At 44.4% G+C, this 20,583-nt stretch overlaps 1 protein-coding gene across 1 annotated transcript; it reads left to right on the forward strand.

Annotated features, from left to right (window-relative positions):
- The first annotated feature begins 1,185 nt into the window (after positions 1-1,185).
- Positions 1,186-19,266, forward strand: BNIP3 (BCL2 interacting protein 3). The gene is made up of 6 exons (XM_060241400.1): positions 1,186-1,803; positions 5,308-5,485; positions 6,577-6,661; positions 10,119-10,225; positions 10,339-10,488; positions 12,881-19,266. The coding sequence occupies exons 1-6, from the start codon at positions 1,758-1,760 to the stop codon at positions 12,930-12,932; spliced, it is 618 nt and encodes a 205-aa protein (XP_060097383.1). The 5' UTR covers positions 1,186-1,757; the 3' UTR covers positions 12,933-19,266.
- The last annotated feature ends 1,317 nt before the right edge of the window (positions 19,267-20,583 follow it).

The raw sequence follows: 20,583 nt of genomic DNA on the forward strand, positions 1-20,583 counted from the left end.
TGATGGTACCTGCGGTCTTTCCTCTCTCCACCACCGGTTTTTTGGCTTCAAGCCTTGACCAAGTTATCACCTTTAATTATGCATTGATAACCTGTTTAAGCATTAGTATCATTGTATAATATCCTGTTTAACTAGCATTATTATTATTATTATTTTGTAGTGAATCTGCAGGAGACCTTTTTCAGGTTAATTCAGTGCAGCGATTATAATTTCATGCCTGCTGGCTCAGCTAGGGTTACCAACTCCAGGTTGGGAAATTCCTGGAGACATGGGGGTAGAGCCTGGGGAGCAGAAGCAGAAGGTGCCCAGTAGGGATGTGAGTCGACCCTGCAAGACAACCATTTTCTCCAGGGAATTAAATCTCTTTAGCCTGGAAATCACTTGTAAATGCTGTAGAAATCCAGGCCCCATCTGGAGGTTGGCAGCCCCTATGCTCAGTCTACTTTTGGAAGGCATGCCCTAGCCACAGGCCACCTTTTGGAATGTTCATCCTACCTTTGACAGCTAAAAAAAACCCCTCTGAAAAATATGAGAGCCTCAGTGCCCTGAAGTGGTTCAACTTTCAGGCTAGCATGGGGGAGCCTGGAGTGCAAATCTCTAAGCTACCAGGAAGCTCCTCGAGTAAGCTTGATTTTCTGCCTGATCGACTTTATATGAGGCAGAAGAATCATGTATGCCATTTTGATCTCTCTTGATAAAGGGATGGGGTTTAAAAATATATGGGATAATAATGAGTAGATCGAGAGAATAAGACAAGGAACAAGCTAAACATTAGGAGACATTTGTTGATGCAAATAATGTACAGTGCACAATGTATAGCAAAGCAGGAGTCAAGTAGCACCTTTAAGACCAACAAAGTTTTATTCAGAATGTAAGCTTTCGTGTGCTAGAAGCACACTTCATCAGACAGTAGGATGGAATGGCAAGCAGTCCTTAAGGAACGTATGCTGGAAACTGGAGGAAACATCCCATAAAATGGCCTGCGGCTGATAACGGGTTAAGGTCTCAGGCACTCACGCCGATAAACAAAGTTTCCTAACAATGCAGGAAGCAATATCGAAACTTCAGTCTCCAATGGCACGTAAAGATTAACGAGGTGGTAAGAGGCGGGCCCCTACTCCGCCCCCCGCCTCTCATCCAATTATGGGAAGCCTCAGCCATACCCAGTGTCCAATGCAAAGCAAGTTTTGTTTTTGCCGACCTCTTCAGCCAACCAGGAGCTTGCAGTCAAGCGTATGGCTCGGGTTTCTATCGCTGTGTATTAAACTCCTGGTCCAAATTACTGCCGTGATTTAGCCCTAGAATAGGAGCAGCTCCCGCTTCTGAGGCACCGGATCCTTGCAAAACCGTCCAGCGAGCCGCTGTTGGCTGTCAGCAAAGCACTGCTCTTCGCATTCTGCAGCCTGATCGATGCTCGCTCTGTTTCTTGCGCGGCGCTCTCGTGCTCTCTCATTCCGGCTGCAAAGGTTGCCAGGGTAAGAGAAAGGGGCGTGGTGCAAGCGGAATTAGCAACCAGTCAGGGCGCTTCGTTCTCTGCTGACGTCACAATGCTTCGCGAGCTTTAGAACCTGCAGCAGCAGCAGCAATAACAATAACAGACGGGCTCGCTCCCGGGGGCCGATCAGCTAGGCGTGAGTGAGTCGGAGCCAGCGGGAGGCACAGGCGGCAGCTGCTACTGTCAGCCGCGGCGGAGGAGAGAGAAGAAGCCGAGCAAGCCAAGAGGGACTCCAAAACAGAAACGCTTCTTCTCGGAAGCGATGTCATCGAGCGAGGCACCCGGGGTGCAAGAGGAGAATTTGCAGGGTAAGGGACCGTCATCATTCTGATGGGTAGAAATGGTCTCTTTCTTTATCGGACCTGTATTGCAGGACTGCTTGTGAGATGAATTTGCGTTTACCTTGGCCGATCGGCAACTGGGACTCGAGATCGCTTTGTTTTAAGCGCCTGAGGTCTTCCTAATCTAGGTTCTGTTATTATACATTCTCTAACATTGCTGGAGAAACGGCAGTGGCAGAAACTGAGTGGCAAGAGATCCGATTCCACTGTCTTAGATACTCACTGCTCATCTGCAAACATTGTAGGCCCTCATTGGGCTATTAATAGCCTGGGTTTTCTAGAAATTGGAGAAACGTGGATTTCTCCCCCCCTCCCCTTCCACCGATGGAGTAACATTATTGGCAACCGAAGCTCCAGAATGGATTTTTAAAAACTTGTCTGGTGGATCCAGGGTACAGTTAGTGCCGTTCTCATAGTCACTTGTGTTCCCCATCTGTTCTCATTATACCTTTTGCCTATGTGAGTCATAAGGACTTGTGCAACAGTTCTGGTGGTAAACAATAACCCTTGTAACTGTCACGGGATTTAGAATTGGTATGTACCGAAAGCTTAGAAAGCAGACTGCAACATAAAAAGGGGACTTTCCTCATTGACTTAGTGAGAAGAAGATAGGGTCTTCACAACTGAATAAACTGTGGTATCTAGTGCTGTGGTTTCGACCAGTCTTGTCTGTCAACTTCAGGCTGGCTGTGCTGTGAGCAATTCAGATTTGTTTCTAGTATGCCCTCATAAGCAAAATGTTGATTTTGGCACTGAACTTGAAAGCACTTTAATTACCCAACCTTTTGATGTTGTCAAAACGTTAGTTTGATGTATGTTCAGTGAACATAGGCAGGCTGAAAGACACATAGAGATGTTGTATGCACACTAGGCTGTTTCATTCCCGTGTGACCTGTCTGAAATGTAGAAAACACCCAAACCTTCCAGTCTGTATACTGTTTTGATTTTGATATCATATCTCACAGAGTTGTGTTTGGATTATCATTTCACTCACTGAATATAACATAAAAGATTCTCAAAGTAAAATTTAAGGGAAGTGAAACTGTTGCAGTTAATCTTGTGGTTATAATGCAGAACTTGGGAAATCTATTGCATCATTTGCCACACTCCAAAGATCTCATATTAGATGCATATTTGTATTTGCTAGCTGCATCACCTGAATGCAGATCTCTTGAGGTCTAGAAGAATTCTTTCTGGATGGAAATGCAGAGGACTTGGGAAATGCACTTAACTCTGTTGTTTATATTATTTGCCACTCTCTCATCCAGTCGGACTTCTAGCTGGTCTGCTTTTTTCTTTTGTGGCAAGACCACTGTGCCTTTAAATATCTGGAAGAAATAGGAAGATACTGAACTGGGGAACATTGTATTTCCAGAATTGCTGCTTGTCCTTTGTGAATGTGTGTGTGTGGGGGGGGAAAGTGATAGGGAAACTGACAGCCCTCTCCCGCTGCCTGTTTGTGAATAACCTTCCTTTCCATTGTTTTGCAAGAGCTATTTCATAACTCATGTTGATTTTATTTTTCAAAGGGACACAGAGGGACTGTTTGTCCCCAGAGATATTTATGCATTGTTGGATAACATATGTAATCTATACACTGTGTATTACCTTGAACCTAGTAACGGTTTTAAAATGTTTCTGGCTCTCAGTGTAGTTGCCTGCCTTTCCTTTCTTTGCTATTCTCCTCTCCTTGCTTACCCTCCTCCGTTTTCTTCTTCTGCTAAGCATCCTGGGAACTGTAGTTCCAAGTGCTGAGCCACAGAAACAGAGAAGGAGCAGCCTTGTAAAAAAGCTCGTTTGGGCAAAAAACATGCACCCAGGGGCCGTTTTGTAGAAAAAAAGTTGCAGGAGCTCAGTAGGACATCTCATTTGCATATGCCCTGGGATCTGTGTGCAGCAGGGAGAGAACTCCTGTCCCCACTGCATGCAGACCCTGGCTGGAGGTTCAGGAGCTGTGCTCCTGTGAGCTCCTGCTGAATTCAAGCCCTGCATGCACCTTAACTAGCAAATGGGCTGCTTTATTAAGGAAGCTTGTTCTTGATTAAGATATAAAGTCTCAAGAGATACAAAAAGAAACATCCCCCCCCCATTTAATTTGAAACAGTAACAGCTTGTGGTAGGAATGTCTGTTTTGGAGAGTATGGTAAGTTCAGTACTTAGCACTGTTCTTTTCTTCTCCCACAGAAATGAAGAGGCAATTACTCACTTGCATTCATTCAATTAGACATTATTATAAACTTCTCATTGCCTGTTGCCTCCCAGTCAAGCATTGCTAAGGGCTGAACATCAACCTGGTTGCAAAATTAATCATGTCACTAGAAGAGACTTCACACTCTCCACTGTCCTTTGGGTCAAAGCTTCTTATGCTGTCACTTATGGATGTGGATATATGTGGCATCCAAAACAAATTGTGTGAAGCTGGCTAGGGCTTGTGGTGTTTAAAACAGGGGTGGGGGGAGGAATTGAAAAAGTTTCCCCACAAGGCAGTCCCTTCATCTTTGGAATACTGAGTGTACTGTTGTGGATCACTTTTCCCTCCTGTTTCTTTCCTTTGTGGGGGGGGGGGGGAGAAAGAAAGCCAGGTAGGCTACTGTATTAGACCTACACTGCATTTTGGCTAGAATGAGTAGGATAAAACTTGCAAGTACGTGGGTTGCTTTCTTTTAATTAGATGATTTATAAACAGCTCAAGTGACAAGTGGTTGTTGCAGTTTGCATTGTTTTGTCCCTTGCTGGCAGCTGTTACATTGGAGCACACAGACTCATTGATCCCGAGGCCAAAAGGGAATCTGGATTTGGTTGTACAACTGCTGACTTGTTCTGTGATTTAATCTGCATAGATATGCTCTGGACTGCAGCAGTTATCTCCCTCTCCCCCTGAACAGTAAAAACAGACCAGAAATCAAAAACTGAATGATAAGTAGCTAGTGCATTGGTGCTACAAGATAAGGTAATTCAGAACTCCCAAATCTGTGAAAAAATTAAGAGGTGAGATTGTCACAAGCATTTTTATATAGAAGCACCCTCATATGTTAGAAAGAAGCCACATGTAGGGTCATTGCATGAAAATCTACAAGAGTTTCTTATATATCTTCTATCTGTGAGTGTTTTCCCTCTATAGGAATGTTGTAATGTGTGAAAGAGTCTTGAATGTCAGGGTGATGACTGTAGTTGATATTTTGCGGTAGTCTGGCTGGGCAATTGTATTCCGATATCTGCATTGAGATGAATATGTGTTAACCAGGCTTAAAAGGACACATCATTACAGTTTCCCTTTGGGGCAGAGTTTTATTATTAACTTGCAATAAGCAGTGTCCTCTGCCTGTTCCCTTCGTGGAATGCAAGAAGGAAGCTGTTTAGGCAGGCTTGAAAAGAGAGTGTCAAGCAAATGGATGTGTTTGCCTTTTTAATACCTGGTTTTGCCTTTTCTCCTCATCCTTCTTTTGGTCCCCCTGAAACCCATGCAAGCAGGTTCCTGGGTGGAGCTCCACTTCAGCAGCAACGGGAATGGTAACACGGCTCCGCCAGCCAGCCAGGAGCAAGCCCCAGCTTCAATTTCCATTTACAATGGTGACATGGAGAAAATACTTCTTGATGCCCAGCATGAATCTGGAAGAAGCAGTTCACGAGAGAGCTCACACTGTGACAGGTACCTACCCCAACAGAGACATTAGATTTTTTCAATTCACTTTATTGTTGGTATTGTACAGTATTAGAGTTTGACAAACTAGTCAGGTGATGCAGTTGGCCCTTTTAAAATCAACATGCCTTCCTTTTATCAGAACCAGAACCATCTAATTACTCTACACAACACATGCCCCTCACCAGCTTCATTCCTAGTTCATGTCAGGTACATTTTGAAACCTGGCTGGAACTGGTGATAGAAGTGAGCAAAGTTTATTCCCTGCACACTCCTCTCAGAACAGAATTCCTTTCTAGCCTAGTGTTGGTTCCCAGTGATCTACTACCTTTGAAAATAAGCAGGTGTAGACTTGGTCAGTGTCTAAAAGGAAGAATCCAGCGTAAGCTGCTCTAAGCCTTCTAAAAGATAAACAGAGTCCATGTATAACGTGTATTATAATGTCCCAAGTGAATGTGTGGTAATGAGGCCTCCAGTAGTGACTGACACCATGGCAGTTGGATTGTCAGTCAGAACAGACTTTGTCACTGGCTCTGCCACTCATCTCCTGAAGATAGCCCTAAAGGAGGCCGCATCAAACAGAAGAGTCCAGAAAGAAGATTTCGGAAAGGAACAGAAACATCAAAGTAGTAAAGTGAAAAATAATCAGCCAGATTTTGGGGTTGCAGGAACAAGAAATTTCACATACTGAACACAGTTCCTAGCTTCCTGATTGCTTAGCTTTTAAATCCCATTAACTTTACTTCATTAAATAGATGTGGACCAGGACTAATGAACTTTGGTGTCCCATCAAAAGCAGCTCTGTACAGTGGAATGGGTAGATGCTTAACCAACCTACAAACCAGATTCTGGGTTTGAAGAATGGAAACGAAGTCAGTGTTGCAATTAAAAGTGCAACTGTAGCTTCAGCGCAGTGAGTGCTCTTGACCCATCACTCCTCTGCATCAGAGAGTGTGATGTGACTGCTTTATTCATGCATGTGGAGGGAATTCTTCCAAAATGTTTTGAGAACAGGATTCTTTGCCTAATATTGCAGTATATCACTACAGATAATCTTCCTTAACATTTTTGGTTAACTCATTCTGTCTTTCTTCACAAAGCCCTCCTCGTTCTCAAACGCCTCAGGACATTCTCAGAGCTTCTGAGGTAGAGAGTCGTGGCAGTGGAGAAAAGAATAGTTCTCAGGTAAAAGTTACCATTATTATTTTATCCAGAGCAAAATGCATGTTTGTATCTCCAGATGTCTTCCCTTAAGGAAGCACTTCTGTTAAGAGGAATCACGTAAGCACAAGACATTGAGTTTATAGTAGTTCAGATCATTTGGCCCTTTTAGTGTTGCCTAATCTGACTGGTAGCAGTTCTCCAGGGCTTCCGAAACAAGAGGACTTCCCCATCTCCTGCTAGCTGGAGATGTTGAGGGACTGAACCCAGGACCTTGCGGTTGCTTGTCCTCTGACAGTGAACTGCAGCCCCTTCTGCAGTCCACCTGCTGCTTTTCATAGCAATTTCCTTAGCTGATGGGCTTGTTTGAACTTGGAGGGCTCCTCAGAATGTCACAGATAACTATTTGATAGTGCTTGTATTTGAGGAGGGTTGAAATCCATGCCTCTGCCATATTGTGATCCTTTTAGAAAGGTTTTTTTTTTTTAATTATTTCAAAGCTGTGTGCTCCCTACATTTCAGCATTTATAGTACTTGAAAAGGGTGAAACTTCTAGCACTGGAGAGTTTGCTGGTTTTTAAAAATATTGTCCAGATAAGACCTAATACTTTCAGGAGTGTCTGAGAAAACTGGGAAGATGAGTGCATTTCAAGAAAAGATTGGTTTTAGAGAGCAACCCTGAACAAGCCCTCAAAGAATCTTGTGCAGATGTGTTTATTGAGGATGAGTTTGAGGAAGTTGTTCTTGGGATCAAACCGTGAATAATTTAATTCTTAGAACTCCGCAAGCAGAGCAGTTACTCAGACTGATGATGTTGCTGAATGCTCTGCTGACTCATGAGTGCCATTTCAGCCTTGGGCTCTCTGATGTCCTCCAAGAGGTTGAGATATTCAGTAGCTGCTCCAGGTCCCCACCCAGTGGTGCCCCACTCTCTCAAGCCCACCTGACTCCTGGTGAGGTTCCTCACTTCTCTGTGGATCCTGCCACTAAGATGGCCAGCATTCCTAGCACTCTTTCCATGTTGCCGTGTACAGGCTCCACCTACTGCACCTCTTGCTTTCACTCTGACTAGCCTTTGCAGGGATGGCTTACCGCACTTACGCACTCCAAAGGATATGGTGATCTGTTGACCAACTACCACCCTTTCCCTGGTGTCCTTTTAGTTTAGTTTAGTTTCATTGGGGCTTAGCATAGTTACAAAGAATGAACTTGTAGCATTAAAAATAATAATTATAGGAAATGTATTAAAAAGAAAATGTCCATACTCCGATCATACACATACCATGTGCAGCAATGGATTGAGCAAGATTACAAAGTAATAGCACACACTTGCAGTCCATTGGTCTTCCACTGACATAATCTGACTGTTGTTATTCTGGGGCAGGCTCTTTATTTCTAAAGCCACAATGTTCTGTTGGTCATCCCTTATCTTGAGGTTTTGTGTGGGCTGCCCAGGTATGAGAACTTCTTCCTCTAAATTATCACCAGAATAGACTTCTTAAAATGGACTTTGTTTCCTTTGTGTCAGAATTTGTCTCCAATGGTTGCTACCCCCTGTGGGTGAATCCTTCTTTTCCTATCCTCCCCAGCAAGAGAAACTATCCTTTGTGGATGATTCTGAGAGCCAGTTTGGTGTAGTGGTTAAGTGCATAGATTCTTATCCGGGAGAACTGTGTTTAATTCCCCACTCCTCCACATGCACCTGCTGACGTGACCTTGAGTCAGCCACAAATTCTCACAGAGCTGTTCCTCTCCTGAGCAGTTTCTGTTAGAACTCTCAGCTCCAGGGTGTCTGTGCGGGGAGGGGAAGGGAAAGGAGATTGTAAGCCGCTCTGAGACTTCTTTGGGTAGTGAAGGGCATAGTATAAATCCAATCTTCTTTTTCTTCGTCTGGCAACCCTAAGTCTCTGTCACCTCCTAGGTATCACATTCTTGCCAGTGAGTGAGATAGCCCCTTCATTGTTCTCTGCTAGCTAGAAATATTTGCACAACCAAGTCTTACGTAACTGAGTGTTTGTGAGAGCCAACAATGGGATGGGTTTGCTTGAGAGCAATAAACCATTTTTTTTTGTTTTGTCATTGTATGAAACTTCTTAAAATGAATATTTTGTAGCCCCCAAATTCTCAATAATGTAATGTAGCCACAAAGCAGAGTACATTTCTCTAGAAATGAAATTGTCTGTAGATTGACATGTTTTGTCAGATGGGATGGGTGCAAAATGATTGGACTACTGCTAAACCAATGAAATTCAATACAATCCATAGCTAAGGATCAGTTGTCATTTTAATCTTTTGTGCTTGGGCAAATTTATAAAATACAAGTGTGCCCTATTAAATGTGCAAAATTGGACACTTGACTTCAAAATGGAAATGATGGTGATGAAGGATTGCATTTACACAATAATAAACTAAACCTGCTAGGCTGGATTCTGTGAATCATAAACAGAAAGCAATTGTGGATCTGTCCCACTTTCTGTTTCCACAGCAGCCTAATATCCCTGACAAGCTGATGCTGGGAAGCCCAGGAGTCCCATGAACAAAACATCATGGGAATAGGGCACCACTATTAAGAAGGGAATTCAGCAACTTTCTTCCCATTTCCCTCTTGCACTGATGGAGCCCCTTGCATCATTAGGAAGTGTCATCTGATTCCACTCTTCACAGAAGTTCCCTGTGCACTATCATATTTTGTTTTTGAGCTCCCATAACTCTGATGTCACCATTTTGGAGACCTCAGAAGACTGCTTGGGGGAAGGGTGGGATGAGAAAGTTCCACGGTGTGATCTGTAGGATCCAACCTGTCTGCAATGCAGATAGGAGTTATTTATCTGATCCGCAGCTTACCATGCAGATGCAGCATTAAACAGATTTCAGTCTCATTTAGAATACCACTGGTTTATCCAGATAGGGCTGCTGAGACTCATCACAGGTCCACAGATGAAGATTACTGCTGGCAGCCCCTTCTTGCACATTTAAAAGATCATTGGCGAGGGAACTCACCAATCCACATATGGGGGGAAGTTTTTAAGGACTTGGTAACTGTTTACTTCAACAGTCACTTAACTGAAAAACATAGCTAGTAATCATTTGTTCTTGGAGAGCACTTTCAAGTCAAGCAAATGTTAAAATGAGGGATTATGAATTCCTAGAAGGGCTTCTAGTTGTTGAAGCTCAGCTGTTGCAGACAGCATCCTGGTGGGAACATGAGAACAAAATGAGACAGGTTGGTTTCCTGGTTTCTTGCTTTCCCCTTGTGCAACTTTAGTCTGGGGAGTTTTGTACACTCAGTCTTCTCCTTGGTGGTCTTAGATCCAGAAACTGAATATTAGAAGTGTGGGATAAAGATTTTCCACTCTGGCACAATTTATGCTTGTCAGCCTGTGCCTTGGATGCTGACATCCTGACTCCTTGAAGAGCAGTTTCTTGATCATGTTCTATCAGTACTTTTTATCTAATGATAGTTTTGGTGCCCTTCTCTTAGTCTGAAGAAGATTTCCTGGAGAGAAGGAAAGAAGTCGAACGGCTTTTGAAGAAGAATTCCGACTGGATGTGGGATTGGTCCAGCAGGCCTGAGAACATTCCACCCAAGTGAGTCATCTTACTGGGAACGATGCAAATTGGTTATGCAGATCTACTAGGTAATTGAATTGGTTTACACACATTTGCTAACACAGTTCTCTTTTCTTTTGATGATGCACCAGGGAGTTTCTGTTTAAACACCCTAAGCGCACAGCTACCCTCAGCATGAGAAACACAAGTGTGATGAAGAAAGGAGGCATATTTTCTGCAGAATTTTTGAAGGTCTTTCTACCATCTCTGCTGCTTTCTCATCTGCTTGCCATTGGGCTAGGGTAAGAACTGATTCAATGAACAGATCAGAATTGTAAAACTAGAAGCACAACTGCAAAGTTTTAAGGCAAGATTCTCTTTATTTCTAATAATGCTCTTTACGCATATCAGCTATTTTACAGGTTGCGCCAAAAGAGAGTAAATATGACAGAATACTGTGCATCATGTAAGAAAACAAGTATGTTGACTGTATATCTGCCATTACAAACAGTGAGCTGCCAGTAGCATTCCAAAACTGGATATTATTCATAAATCTGAAATATATATAACACTAAGAAGGCTGTTGCTTCCATCAGTTCTCCAGACTTTAAACATTTCTATTCCATATACAGAAGGCTTGGAGAACATCTCCCAGGAGCTTTAAGTGGTCTGTAACTTAAAGAAAGGAAATAAGAAATAAATTGGCTGTTACCTTGGCACAGTAGATAGGAGGAAGTAGATGTAAAAGATCTAGGATCATATAACTGATTCAGTCTCCAGTTCAAAAGTAATATATTGCATTTGTAAAATAACTGTGAATGATTCTAATGAAAACAGCCCATCAGGATCTGTTATGCACAAGTTCCATGAACTGGCCTATAAGACTCAAGAAACTGTTACAAAAATCTTTCCAGTGAAGTGAGAGATTATGTTGGCACTCATTTTTAAATGAAATAAAGTAGAGCACATCGCTGTTCTGACAGCCACGAAGGGAAGAAACTTCATCTATAGTTGTTCCATTGGATCTACATCAGTAAGGAATGTACTATACACAGGAGATCCTATCGACATGTAGTTTGGGGTAATGAAATCTTTTTAATGAACCCGTAGGCAGAGCATGTAAGATATGCAGTGCTCCACCAGGAGCATCAATTCTACTTTTCCTCTTATTTTTGTCAAGAGACCAATGGAATGCTAGTAGGAAGTGAAACATTTTATGTATGCATTATAATTGTTCCCCCTCCTCTGTCCATCTGAAATAATGCCCAGCTGGGATGCAAATTTCTGTTGCAGGCCATGGCTGAGTGGCTCAGACTGAGTGGACTGAGACTGAATCCTGCGAAGACAGAGGTCCTCTGTTTGGGCCGTCGTGGACCGGAGGGGGAAATCCCCCTGCCGACTTTTGACGGTGCGCCGCTGACGGCGGCGGACAGGGTCAAGAGCCTGGGGGTGCTGTTGGAGCCGTCCCTAAAGATGGAGGCTCAGATAGCAACCACTGCCAAGTCCGCGTTCTTTCATCTTAGACGGGCAAGGCAGTTGGCCCCCTTCCTGGACCGTGACGACCTAGCAACAGTGATCCATGCTACGGTCACCTCGAGATTGGATTACTGCAATGCCCTCTACATGGGGCTGCCCCTGTGCTGGACCCGGAAATTGCAGCTGGTGCAGAATGCCGCAGCCCGGCTGTTATTGGGCCTCCCAAGGTGGGGGCACATCTGGCCGGGCCTTCGGGCTCTGCACTGGCTTCCAATAACATACCGAGTCCGGTACAAGGTGCTGGTCATTACCTTTAAAGCCCTATATGGCCTGGGACCTGCCTACCTGAAGGACCGTCTCTCCCCACACGTTCCCCAGAGAGTACTGAGGTCTGGGACTCAAAACCTTCTCACCATCCCCGGGCCCAAGGAAGTCCGTCTCAAGACAACCAGAGACAGGGCCTTTTCTACAATGGCCCCCACATGGTGGAACCAGCTGCTGGAAGAGGTGAGGGCCCTGCGGGATCTTACTCAGTTCCGCAGGGCCTGTAAGACAACCCTCTTCCGGTTAGCTTATGCCGACTAGATAAATGTAGCTTATCAGATTTTAGTGAAATATACTGGATAGTTTTAATGTTAAGATTTTAAGGTTTTTAGGTTTTTTAAATGTTTTGACTTTTAAATGTATTAACTTTGTACCTTGTTTATTGTTTTGTCGTTGTTGTGAGCCGCCCTGAGCCACTTTGTGGGAAGGGCGGGATATAAATTATAGAATAAATAAATAAATAAAATGAGGCCCTTCCAGTTCCAACTACTTTGGTGTTTTGAATCCAGTGTTTCTCATGTGAATTAGTATTCAAGATCTGAAAGTTAAGCCTCTCTAATGGAGGTTTCATCTTTGTAAACAAATCCAGAGATGTTTCACACATGCATGTTCTTTTTCTCGTGCACCTAAATCTACCCACCCCTATTTGTGACCTGGGATTAAAAAGGAATCAAATTTGCAGAAGGAAGATTTCCTACATGGTTGCCTAAACATGATTCATCTTTGTCATAAGTCACCAGGCAAATAGCTGCTTGCAAGCTAGAATTGTCAAGCGTGCACTCACAGGCATAGAAAATGCAGTGTCAAAGCAGGAGGAAAAAAGAGGTGCTGTAGTATCTGACATGAAGTCCTATGAAGCACAACAGTTATTGTTTGTTATTTGTGTGTCTAAAGGATTTATATTGGAAGACGATTGACAACCACATCTTCCAGCAGCTCGTTATAGGAGGGGGAGGAATTCCTGTCTCCTGCATCACCGTGACGACACCTGTATAGGCATGCAAACTGGTGAAGAAAAGGAACTCTCAAGTGTGCAATAGCTATCTGGTTCTGTGTTTTTTAGTTCTGTAAATGTTGTTCTCATGGTTTAATTGTAGATGGGGAGGATGGAAACCAAAGCCAAACTCTGTGTAAGGCCCTCCTCTTTTTTTTGCACAATTCAACAACACGTGTTTTAGATTCAACATCTGAAGAGATGCTGGAGAAATGAATTAATCTTTTTATAAGCAATGGTACTAGTTTGTTTCAGGAGAAAAAAAGAATGTAACTTTCCTGTACTCCAGGTAGTGTAGCAAGGATGTGTGGTTGTTTCTTTCTGCTATACAAGACTTCACAAGGCATGCTATTGGTAGCACACCCAGTGAAGTCTGGGACAAAAGCAAATATGATCTTGCCTTACATTTTTAGAAAAAGAATAGACTCTTTTTACTTGATTTTAAACAGCTTAACATTTGCTTTAACAGTGAATCCTAAATACTTTTAATACAGGCCTGTATGCTTACGATTGGATACTTCCCTTTCTCTTTCAATAAATGTTAATGTGCTCTTGAGCTATTCATAACAGTGTATGTAGGCATAACTTTAGCATGGCAAGGCAGTGTATACTAATGCTGAAACAAAGAGGGAGAACTGTGGCATGGAGTTGATGAGGGAGTTGTGTGAGATGAGGCTACTTTCTGCTTCCTTTCTCCCGAACTGCAGTCTTCTGTGCTCCCTGAGATTGTGTTAGTGGTCTCCCAGGGACAGTGTGCAGGGCAGAATTGTGATCTGCAGTATGAGGAGAAATTGGTAGAAATGCCCTTCTCTTTCCTCCAGTGACAAGTGCTCTTCTGTGGGCAGAATTGCTGGTTATACTGATGGAATGGCAGTTAGGAGCCAACTATATATTACCAGTCTAGATATTTGAGAAGAATGGCAATGGCTGGTCAGACCAACAGTCCATTCAAAGACTTTCTCTGACAAGTTCACAGATTGGGCTAGTTATGACAGCAGTTCCCAGCTATTTGTCTGTGAATCTGGAAATCAGAGAGAGAGAGAGATGGCTTCTTAACATGGTGTTTCTGTTACTGTTGTGACTATAGTGCCATTGATAAATCTGCCCTTTGTACATTTTTTTTAATAAAGATACAGACGGTTATAAATATGTCTAAGTGCACAGTGCAGATTTGGTGATGGGGGAATTTGTTAGAAAATGAAATCAAATTTTGTAACCCACTCTGTCCAGGTACACATTAGAATGCCATAGTGCACAGATCTGCATATTCAGCGTTTTGCTTTTTTCATAAGAGCCTGCCTGCTAAGTTAAATCCAGTTGACTCACTGTAAGGTAATGGTGTATAAGACTGCAGCCTTGGTTTTAGACTGGAGAATAATGGAGACTGTCAGTCTGGTAGCCTTCCCACCCCATTGCAACTTCAGCATTCAACCTTAAGTGACCTCAAATAACTGCTTCCTGGTTAGAAGGAACAGCAAAGTATTGCCTGGCATTCACCCATGTTAGCATTGTGTAATCATATCCATCGAGACAGCAAGTTTGCTTTTCTCATTGGTTTGGCCTTATCGTTTAGCAAACATGGATTTTTAATGTTTTTGTCCTTCTGGAACAGAACTGAAATTAATATAGCTGTCTTACGGTGTACAGTGGCATCTGGTGTCATCTACCTGTATAAGCAATTTGCATAATAGGGCTCCACATGCTAAGAGTTTTCCACCTTAGGTATTACTTGAAGGGGTAGGTTAGGGGGCGGGCGTATCTTGGCTTTATAGCAGAACATTCACTTCGCTTGTGGAAGGTCCCAGGCTCATTTTCCAGTTGCTCCATTTGAATGGCACAGATAGTAGAGAATGTGGAAGACCTCTGTCTGAGAGTTGGAATGTGGAAGATCTGGAGAGTTGCTGCCAGAGTAGGCCTTGCTGACCTTGATAGCGCAGCTTCATGTGAGGGAGGAGGCTTCATTTTGTTTCCCCATCTCCTTTATGTGAAAAAACAATTTCTTGGAACTTACCAGAAGGTTTCTTCCTTTCAGTGGGGCGAAGTCATCCAAGCTGGTTAGGTCCTGCCTCTGATTGCTCAGGTAGGGCTATGCAAATTTTGTATGGCCCCTATTGGAGAGATCATAGGCTGTCCAAACCCTGCAGTGTAGGTTCTCCGCATGTGTTTTCCTTACTGTTCCTTACTGTGATGGCATTCCTTGATGCTTTTTGAAATGGGTGGGGGTGGGAAGTGGATGACCTTGGTCTACTGAAGAGAAGAAACCTTCAGGTAAGTTCCAGTGGTTCATTCTCCTTCAGTGGGAGAAGTCAGCTTTACCCAAGCTGTAGCTCTGAGTAGGTTCCTTCCAAGGTTTCACCACCAGCTGCAGGACACTTCTGCCAAAGGCTGCTTCTGCCAAGACTGTCTGGTCAATCCTATAATGCTTGATGAAGGTTGAGAAGGATGCCCAAGTGGCAGCTCTGCAAATCTCCACAACTGGTGCTGTTCTGGAGAAGGCTGCTGTAGCTGCTGTGGCTCTAGTTAAGCGTGTGGTAATCCTGCTGGGTGTTTTCAGGCCTTGAGCTTTGTATGTTTGAATATGCACTGTGTCACCTGGGATGCAATGGTGGATTTTGATACTCTGTTATCCAAATTTGGCTGCTATGTGACACTAACAAAGACTCCAAGAGTCAGAAGGAAGCTCAGGTAAATGTACAGAACTCTGCACACTTCTCGCTTGTGCCAGGCTTTTCCTCCTGGATGCCTTGAGTCTGGGCCGAAGGATGGCAGTATCAGTGGCTAGTTGAGGTGGAACGCTGAATTAACTTTGGGTATGAGGAGGGTCACTTCTGTATCCTCAGTCATTAGCTTCATGTGGGACAGGACCACTTGGGACTCTCAAAAGGAAGCCATGTGGTTTTAATTTCTGTTCTCAGTACCTCATTGTTTCTTTTGTTTCGACCAGGACCTTGTCTAGGTTGAGCCTGCCAGACGAAGGGTCCACTTTTCAGTGCTTAAGCCAGATGCTCTTTCTTATTATATAAGCTGCTTGCATCCTGCTGCAAAACTGGGTTGCATCCTGGGAGGTGTCAGAGGCAAATTCTTGATGATGGCACATGCGAAATCTAAGAGGACTGCCGAGGCTGTGGTTGCTAGCAATTGCAGTTTGTGTGATTTCTTTAGTTCTTCCTCTTTCTTCCTGTTCCCTGAATAGGGTTGTCAGCCCCCCAGCAGGGGCAGGGGATTTCCTGCTTTGAGCATCTCCCTCACTTTGGAAGATTGGGCAGTGGGAGAAAAAATGGTGGCCATCACTTGACACTCTCGAATTTCCTTCCTCCTAGTCTCTATGGTAGGCGTGAAATGGAAGGCTAGAGCACCATCACCTAGGCCGCACTCCTCGGGGGCAAGTGGCACAAATTCTGAAGCAGGTAGTGGGCAGTTTTGCCCATCCCCAGGCCCATGCAGTGCTTTGGAGTCTAGGGAGGGTGCAGGCCCTATAAAGCGGAGCGTTTTTGCCTTTCTGGCCAGTCCTCCATTCTACCTCAGTGCAACTCCACTTGGCTTTTGAAGAGAGAGAGCCTGCCTTGGAAGGACAGGAGTGAGGGTGGCTGCAGAGCTGGTGGGCGAGTGGGGTGGAAAGAAAAAGAATGTGCGATCTGTGTGCATGCGTGTATGTCAGTGTGTGAAAGAGAGAGAGAGCGCCTGCACTGGAGTGAGGAGAGAGAGAAGAATGAGTGTCTCACCCAAATCAACCAGCAGCTGAGCAAGGGGGAGAGAGAGAATGAGTGTGTGTATCTGACCCAAATCAGCTGGACACCACAGTCCTTAAAGCAGGGATGTCAAACATGAGGCCTGCAGGCCATATTGGGCCCCTGCAGGTTTCCCACCCAGCTCCTGGGGCAACTGGCTCCCTCTTACTTACTTCTCTGGGGTGCTGCTGTCATCACAGCAGAGCTAGTTTTTGCCCAGCTCCTCCTTCCTGGTTTCTGCTTTGTGTAGTAGAGAAACAAGCCGTGCCTCCCTTCCCTCCATTGGCTGAGCTCACCTCCTTTGGGAGAAAGGTGGGGGAAGGAAAGCAGACGTCAGTGCTCCTGCAACAGAACAAGAGCAAAGGCTGACTCTGCCCATGATTCCTTTAGGAACAGCAGCGTTTCATTTCAGGTATGAGCTTTTGTTCTTCAGAGAGGGTACAAGAATGAATTCTTCTGCCAAGCACAATTTACATTGAGATTGCCATGCTTTGCTGTTTTCTTTGAGGCTTGGTTTCCCTCCCTCCCTCCCTCCCATATACACAGGCTTTTTTCCCTGGGGGAACGTGGCGGAACAGAGTTCCAGAACGTCTTCATGGAAACAGTATTCTCAAAAAATGTTTAAAATTTCATAAGGGGCACCCATTGTGTTCCTCTTTGCTTTCCCTCGAGAGTTCTGGCACCTCTTTTTCCAAAAGAAAAGTCCTGCGTGTACGTGCACGCACACACACACGCATGTAGATGTGTTAAAAGGAAAGGGCACATTTAGATAAAGGGAAAGGAGAATTAAAAATAGAGCTTCCTGCTCTTTCCTGTCTGAGTGCCTGACCCTTTGGGATGGTGGTGGTGGTGGTAAGAGCAACAGCTCCAATGAACTGAGAAGTGGGCACTAGGGGGGGGGAGATTTCCCACAACAGCCCCTGCCAACTTGCTTCATTCTTCTGGCTCCCATACAATACTTTGTGGCCAGGCTGGTACTGTCTAAGTTGTTGCAAGGGTTCCCATGCTGGTGGAAGTTGCCCCTTAAGGGCCTGCCTCATCTGTTTTGCACTTGGCAGAAACAGCATGGGGAAAAATGGCCCAGGTGCCATGTTTCAGTCTTTCTGCATGGCCGGCAGCATGTTTGGGTCTGCCTGCATGACTGGGAATCTGGGGGAAGAGAGGCCTGCTGGGTCCCACCAAAAGGCAATTCCTGTGCCACCACTATGCCCTCTGGACTAGATTGGGTGCCAGCCTGGCTGTGTTCCTCCAGGTCCTATTTGCAGTATGTGTGTGTGTGTGTCTGTCTCATGGGGAAGGCCATCTGCTTTTTATCCTGCAGAGGTCTTCCATGTTTTGTGAAGCCATGCCATGGTAGTATGAGGCCTCTGGGCTGGCTGAGTGTGCTCACTCCAACTTTGTTTGGTTCAGTGGGGAGGCTGTAATCTGAAGTTTTGGGTTGCTCTCCCTGTGCAGTTGGTCTCACTGCTCCTTCAGAGATCTCTGGAGCTACCTCTCTGCTGCCTGAAGTTTTGGGTATGGGGGCTTTCCTTTGGCATCCTTCTTTATTTTTGCTGTCACAGTCAATCTTTTGGTTGGTGCTGCCATGGGTGCTTCAGCTGTGCCTAAGTTCAGGCTCCATAGCTTGCAAAGTCTGTTGGGTGAAGTCTCCAAGGGACAGGGATTTTTTTTTAAAGGTTTTCAAGGTTTGGTGTGGAACGGAGCTCAAGCCTCCTACTTGAGCAGTAGGGCTATTTAAAATGGAGGATCAGCTTATGATCTCTCCAATAGGAGTCCACACAAAACTTGCATAGCCCTACCTGAGCAAGCTGAAGTGAGACATAATCAGCTTGGATGACTTCCCCCATTGGAGAACAGCTGCATTTGTGCAGGTTACACACACAACTTTCCTCTGCAGAGAAGGGGGTGTGCAGTACTGCTTATGTACAGCTTCATTAGTGCATGGATATCCAAATGGATGTCTGGCATTTTTTTGCTGAGATCCAAAGACATGTCACTAATTCCTGGGGTTGGATCTAGTGCTAATTTCTGGTGGAGGAATCTTTTACCAGCAGGACACAAATTTCTGATCTCTTGCAGCTTGTGGGAGACACTACCCACAGGGAATAGATTGAGGGGAGATAGGGGGCTCACAATGAATGGGATTGGGGAGTGGTGGAAAAATCGGCAAAATCTATTAGAAGTCTACTGCTAATCCAGTTCATTAATTGCAATCTTTGAGTGCATGGGTGGCTGAAGAAAAAACAGTCTGTGTTCAGTTGTTATTACTGAGTTGTATGTACTTCTGAAATGATAATTCAAGCTGTTCTGACCTGTCTGTAGCCTTGAAGCTGGTTTTTCCTCCATCAGCTGCAGAGTTGTGAATATGCACTGCATTTTTATGTAATAGTTTGTACCATTACCTTATAAAATTATGTTAGAATACTATTGTTAAGGAAAATGGAAAAACATCAGGAACTTTCATTTAGCTATTCATAAAGTTGTGAAAAGTACTTTCTTACACATTTAATGTATATGGCAAGTGAATCATATGAAGATAATAAAATGAGTAAACATTTCTTGCTCTTTATATATTCAACAGACGTGGATAAATCTGTGAATTGCTTTTAAAGAATGCTGTAGTGGGGTTTATACCATTGTAGAATATGGCTGAAGGTGAAGTGCTATGCCTGGGCCAAGGGGAAGTCTGGTGGACCCCTTGATTGAGGCAACACTTCAAATTATGTCATTCCATTGCTGTTGTAAGCAGGTATCAGTATCAAAGTTCATAAGCAATAAAGTTTACATGCATTTATGCTATACCCTATCCCACCATGCTTTAAAACGGCCAGAACACCATTAAGAAAAATTGTTCTAATCATCTGAATGTCAAATGAGAAACACCAGATTATACGTTTCCCACTGCTGTATATGAACCACAAAGTACAGGTGACCTACATTGTTAGTCTGGCATAAGTAGTGTTCTTGAGGTCTGATCTTAAAATATGCAAAGCTAGCAGTAAGAGATTCTTCATGTGACTTTGCACAGGTGCAGTGTCTGCTGGCACGAGAGGATGAACCCCCACTGATGCATCAAAAGGCTATGATGGGATCATAGAGGCTGTATGAGCAAAAAAGCAACCATAGAACTTGACAGCAGGGAGGGAAAGAACCTGAGATTATCCCTTGGCCTTCTTGTGGCCACCCCCCCCCCAGTAGAATCGAGCTAGTGCTATGGAATCAAGACGTGTCGAAATAAGTAAAATCCAGATGTATCAGCCTAGCAGTAGAATCTTAACAGCATGTATAAAGGCTTACAGTTTCCCCATTTTTTTTCTCTGCCTGTGCCTAAGTAGGCTGAAACATCCGGAGCAGAGTACAGTAAGTACAAATTTGATGATTTGTGATCAAACAGGTCAATCAAGAAAGACAGGTTGCTTACCTGTAACTGTAGATCTTCGAGTGGTCATCTGTGCATTCACACTCATGGGATAGGGCGCCTGCGCCAATCCCCGAATCGGTACCTAAAAAGTCCAGGATTTTCTCGCGCTCGGCACCAACGGGCATGCGCAGGCGTCCCAGTGCGCATGCTCGCCGGTGCCAGCGCGAGGATCCCACCAGTTCCTTCCTGACCACTGGAAGCCCCTACTGGAGGGAGACCGTCAGCAGTGGGGAAGGAGGGTGGGTAGTGTGAATGCACAGATGACCACTCGAAGATCTACAGTTACAGGTAAGCAACCTGTCTATCTTCTTCGTGGTCTCTGTGCTTCACACTCATGGGAGATTAGCAAGCAAGACATACCTGGAGGCGGGAAGACAGTCAACCAGAAAAAACAGCTTGCAGCACCGCAGCTCCCAGACGAGTCCTCTGCGGAGCATGCACATCCAGCGCGTAG

Source organism: Heteronotia binoei, chromosome 6, assembly GCF_032191835.1.
Source record: "Heteronotia binoei isolate CCM8104 ecotype False Entrance Well chromosome 6, APGP_CSIRO_Hbin_v1, whole genome shotgun sequence".
In the NCBI taxonomy this organism is placed as follows: Eukaryota; Metazoa; Chordata; class Lepidosauria; order Squamata; family Gekkonidae; genus Heteronotia; species Heteronotia binoei.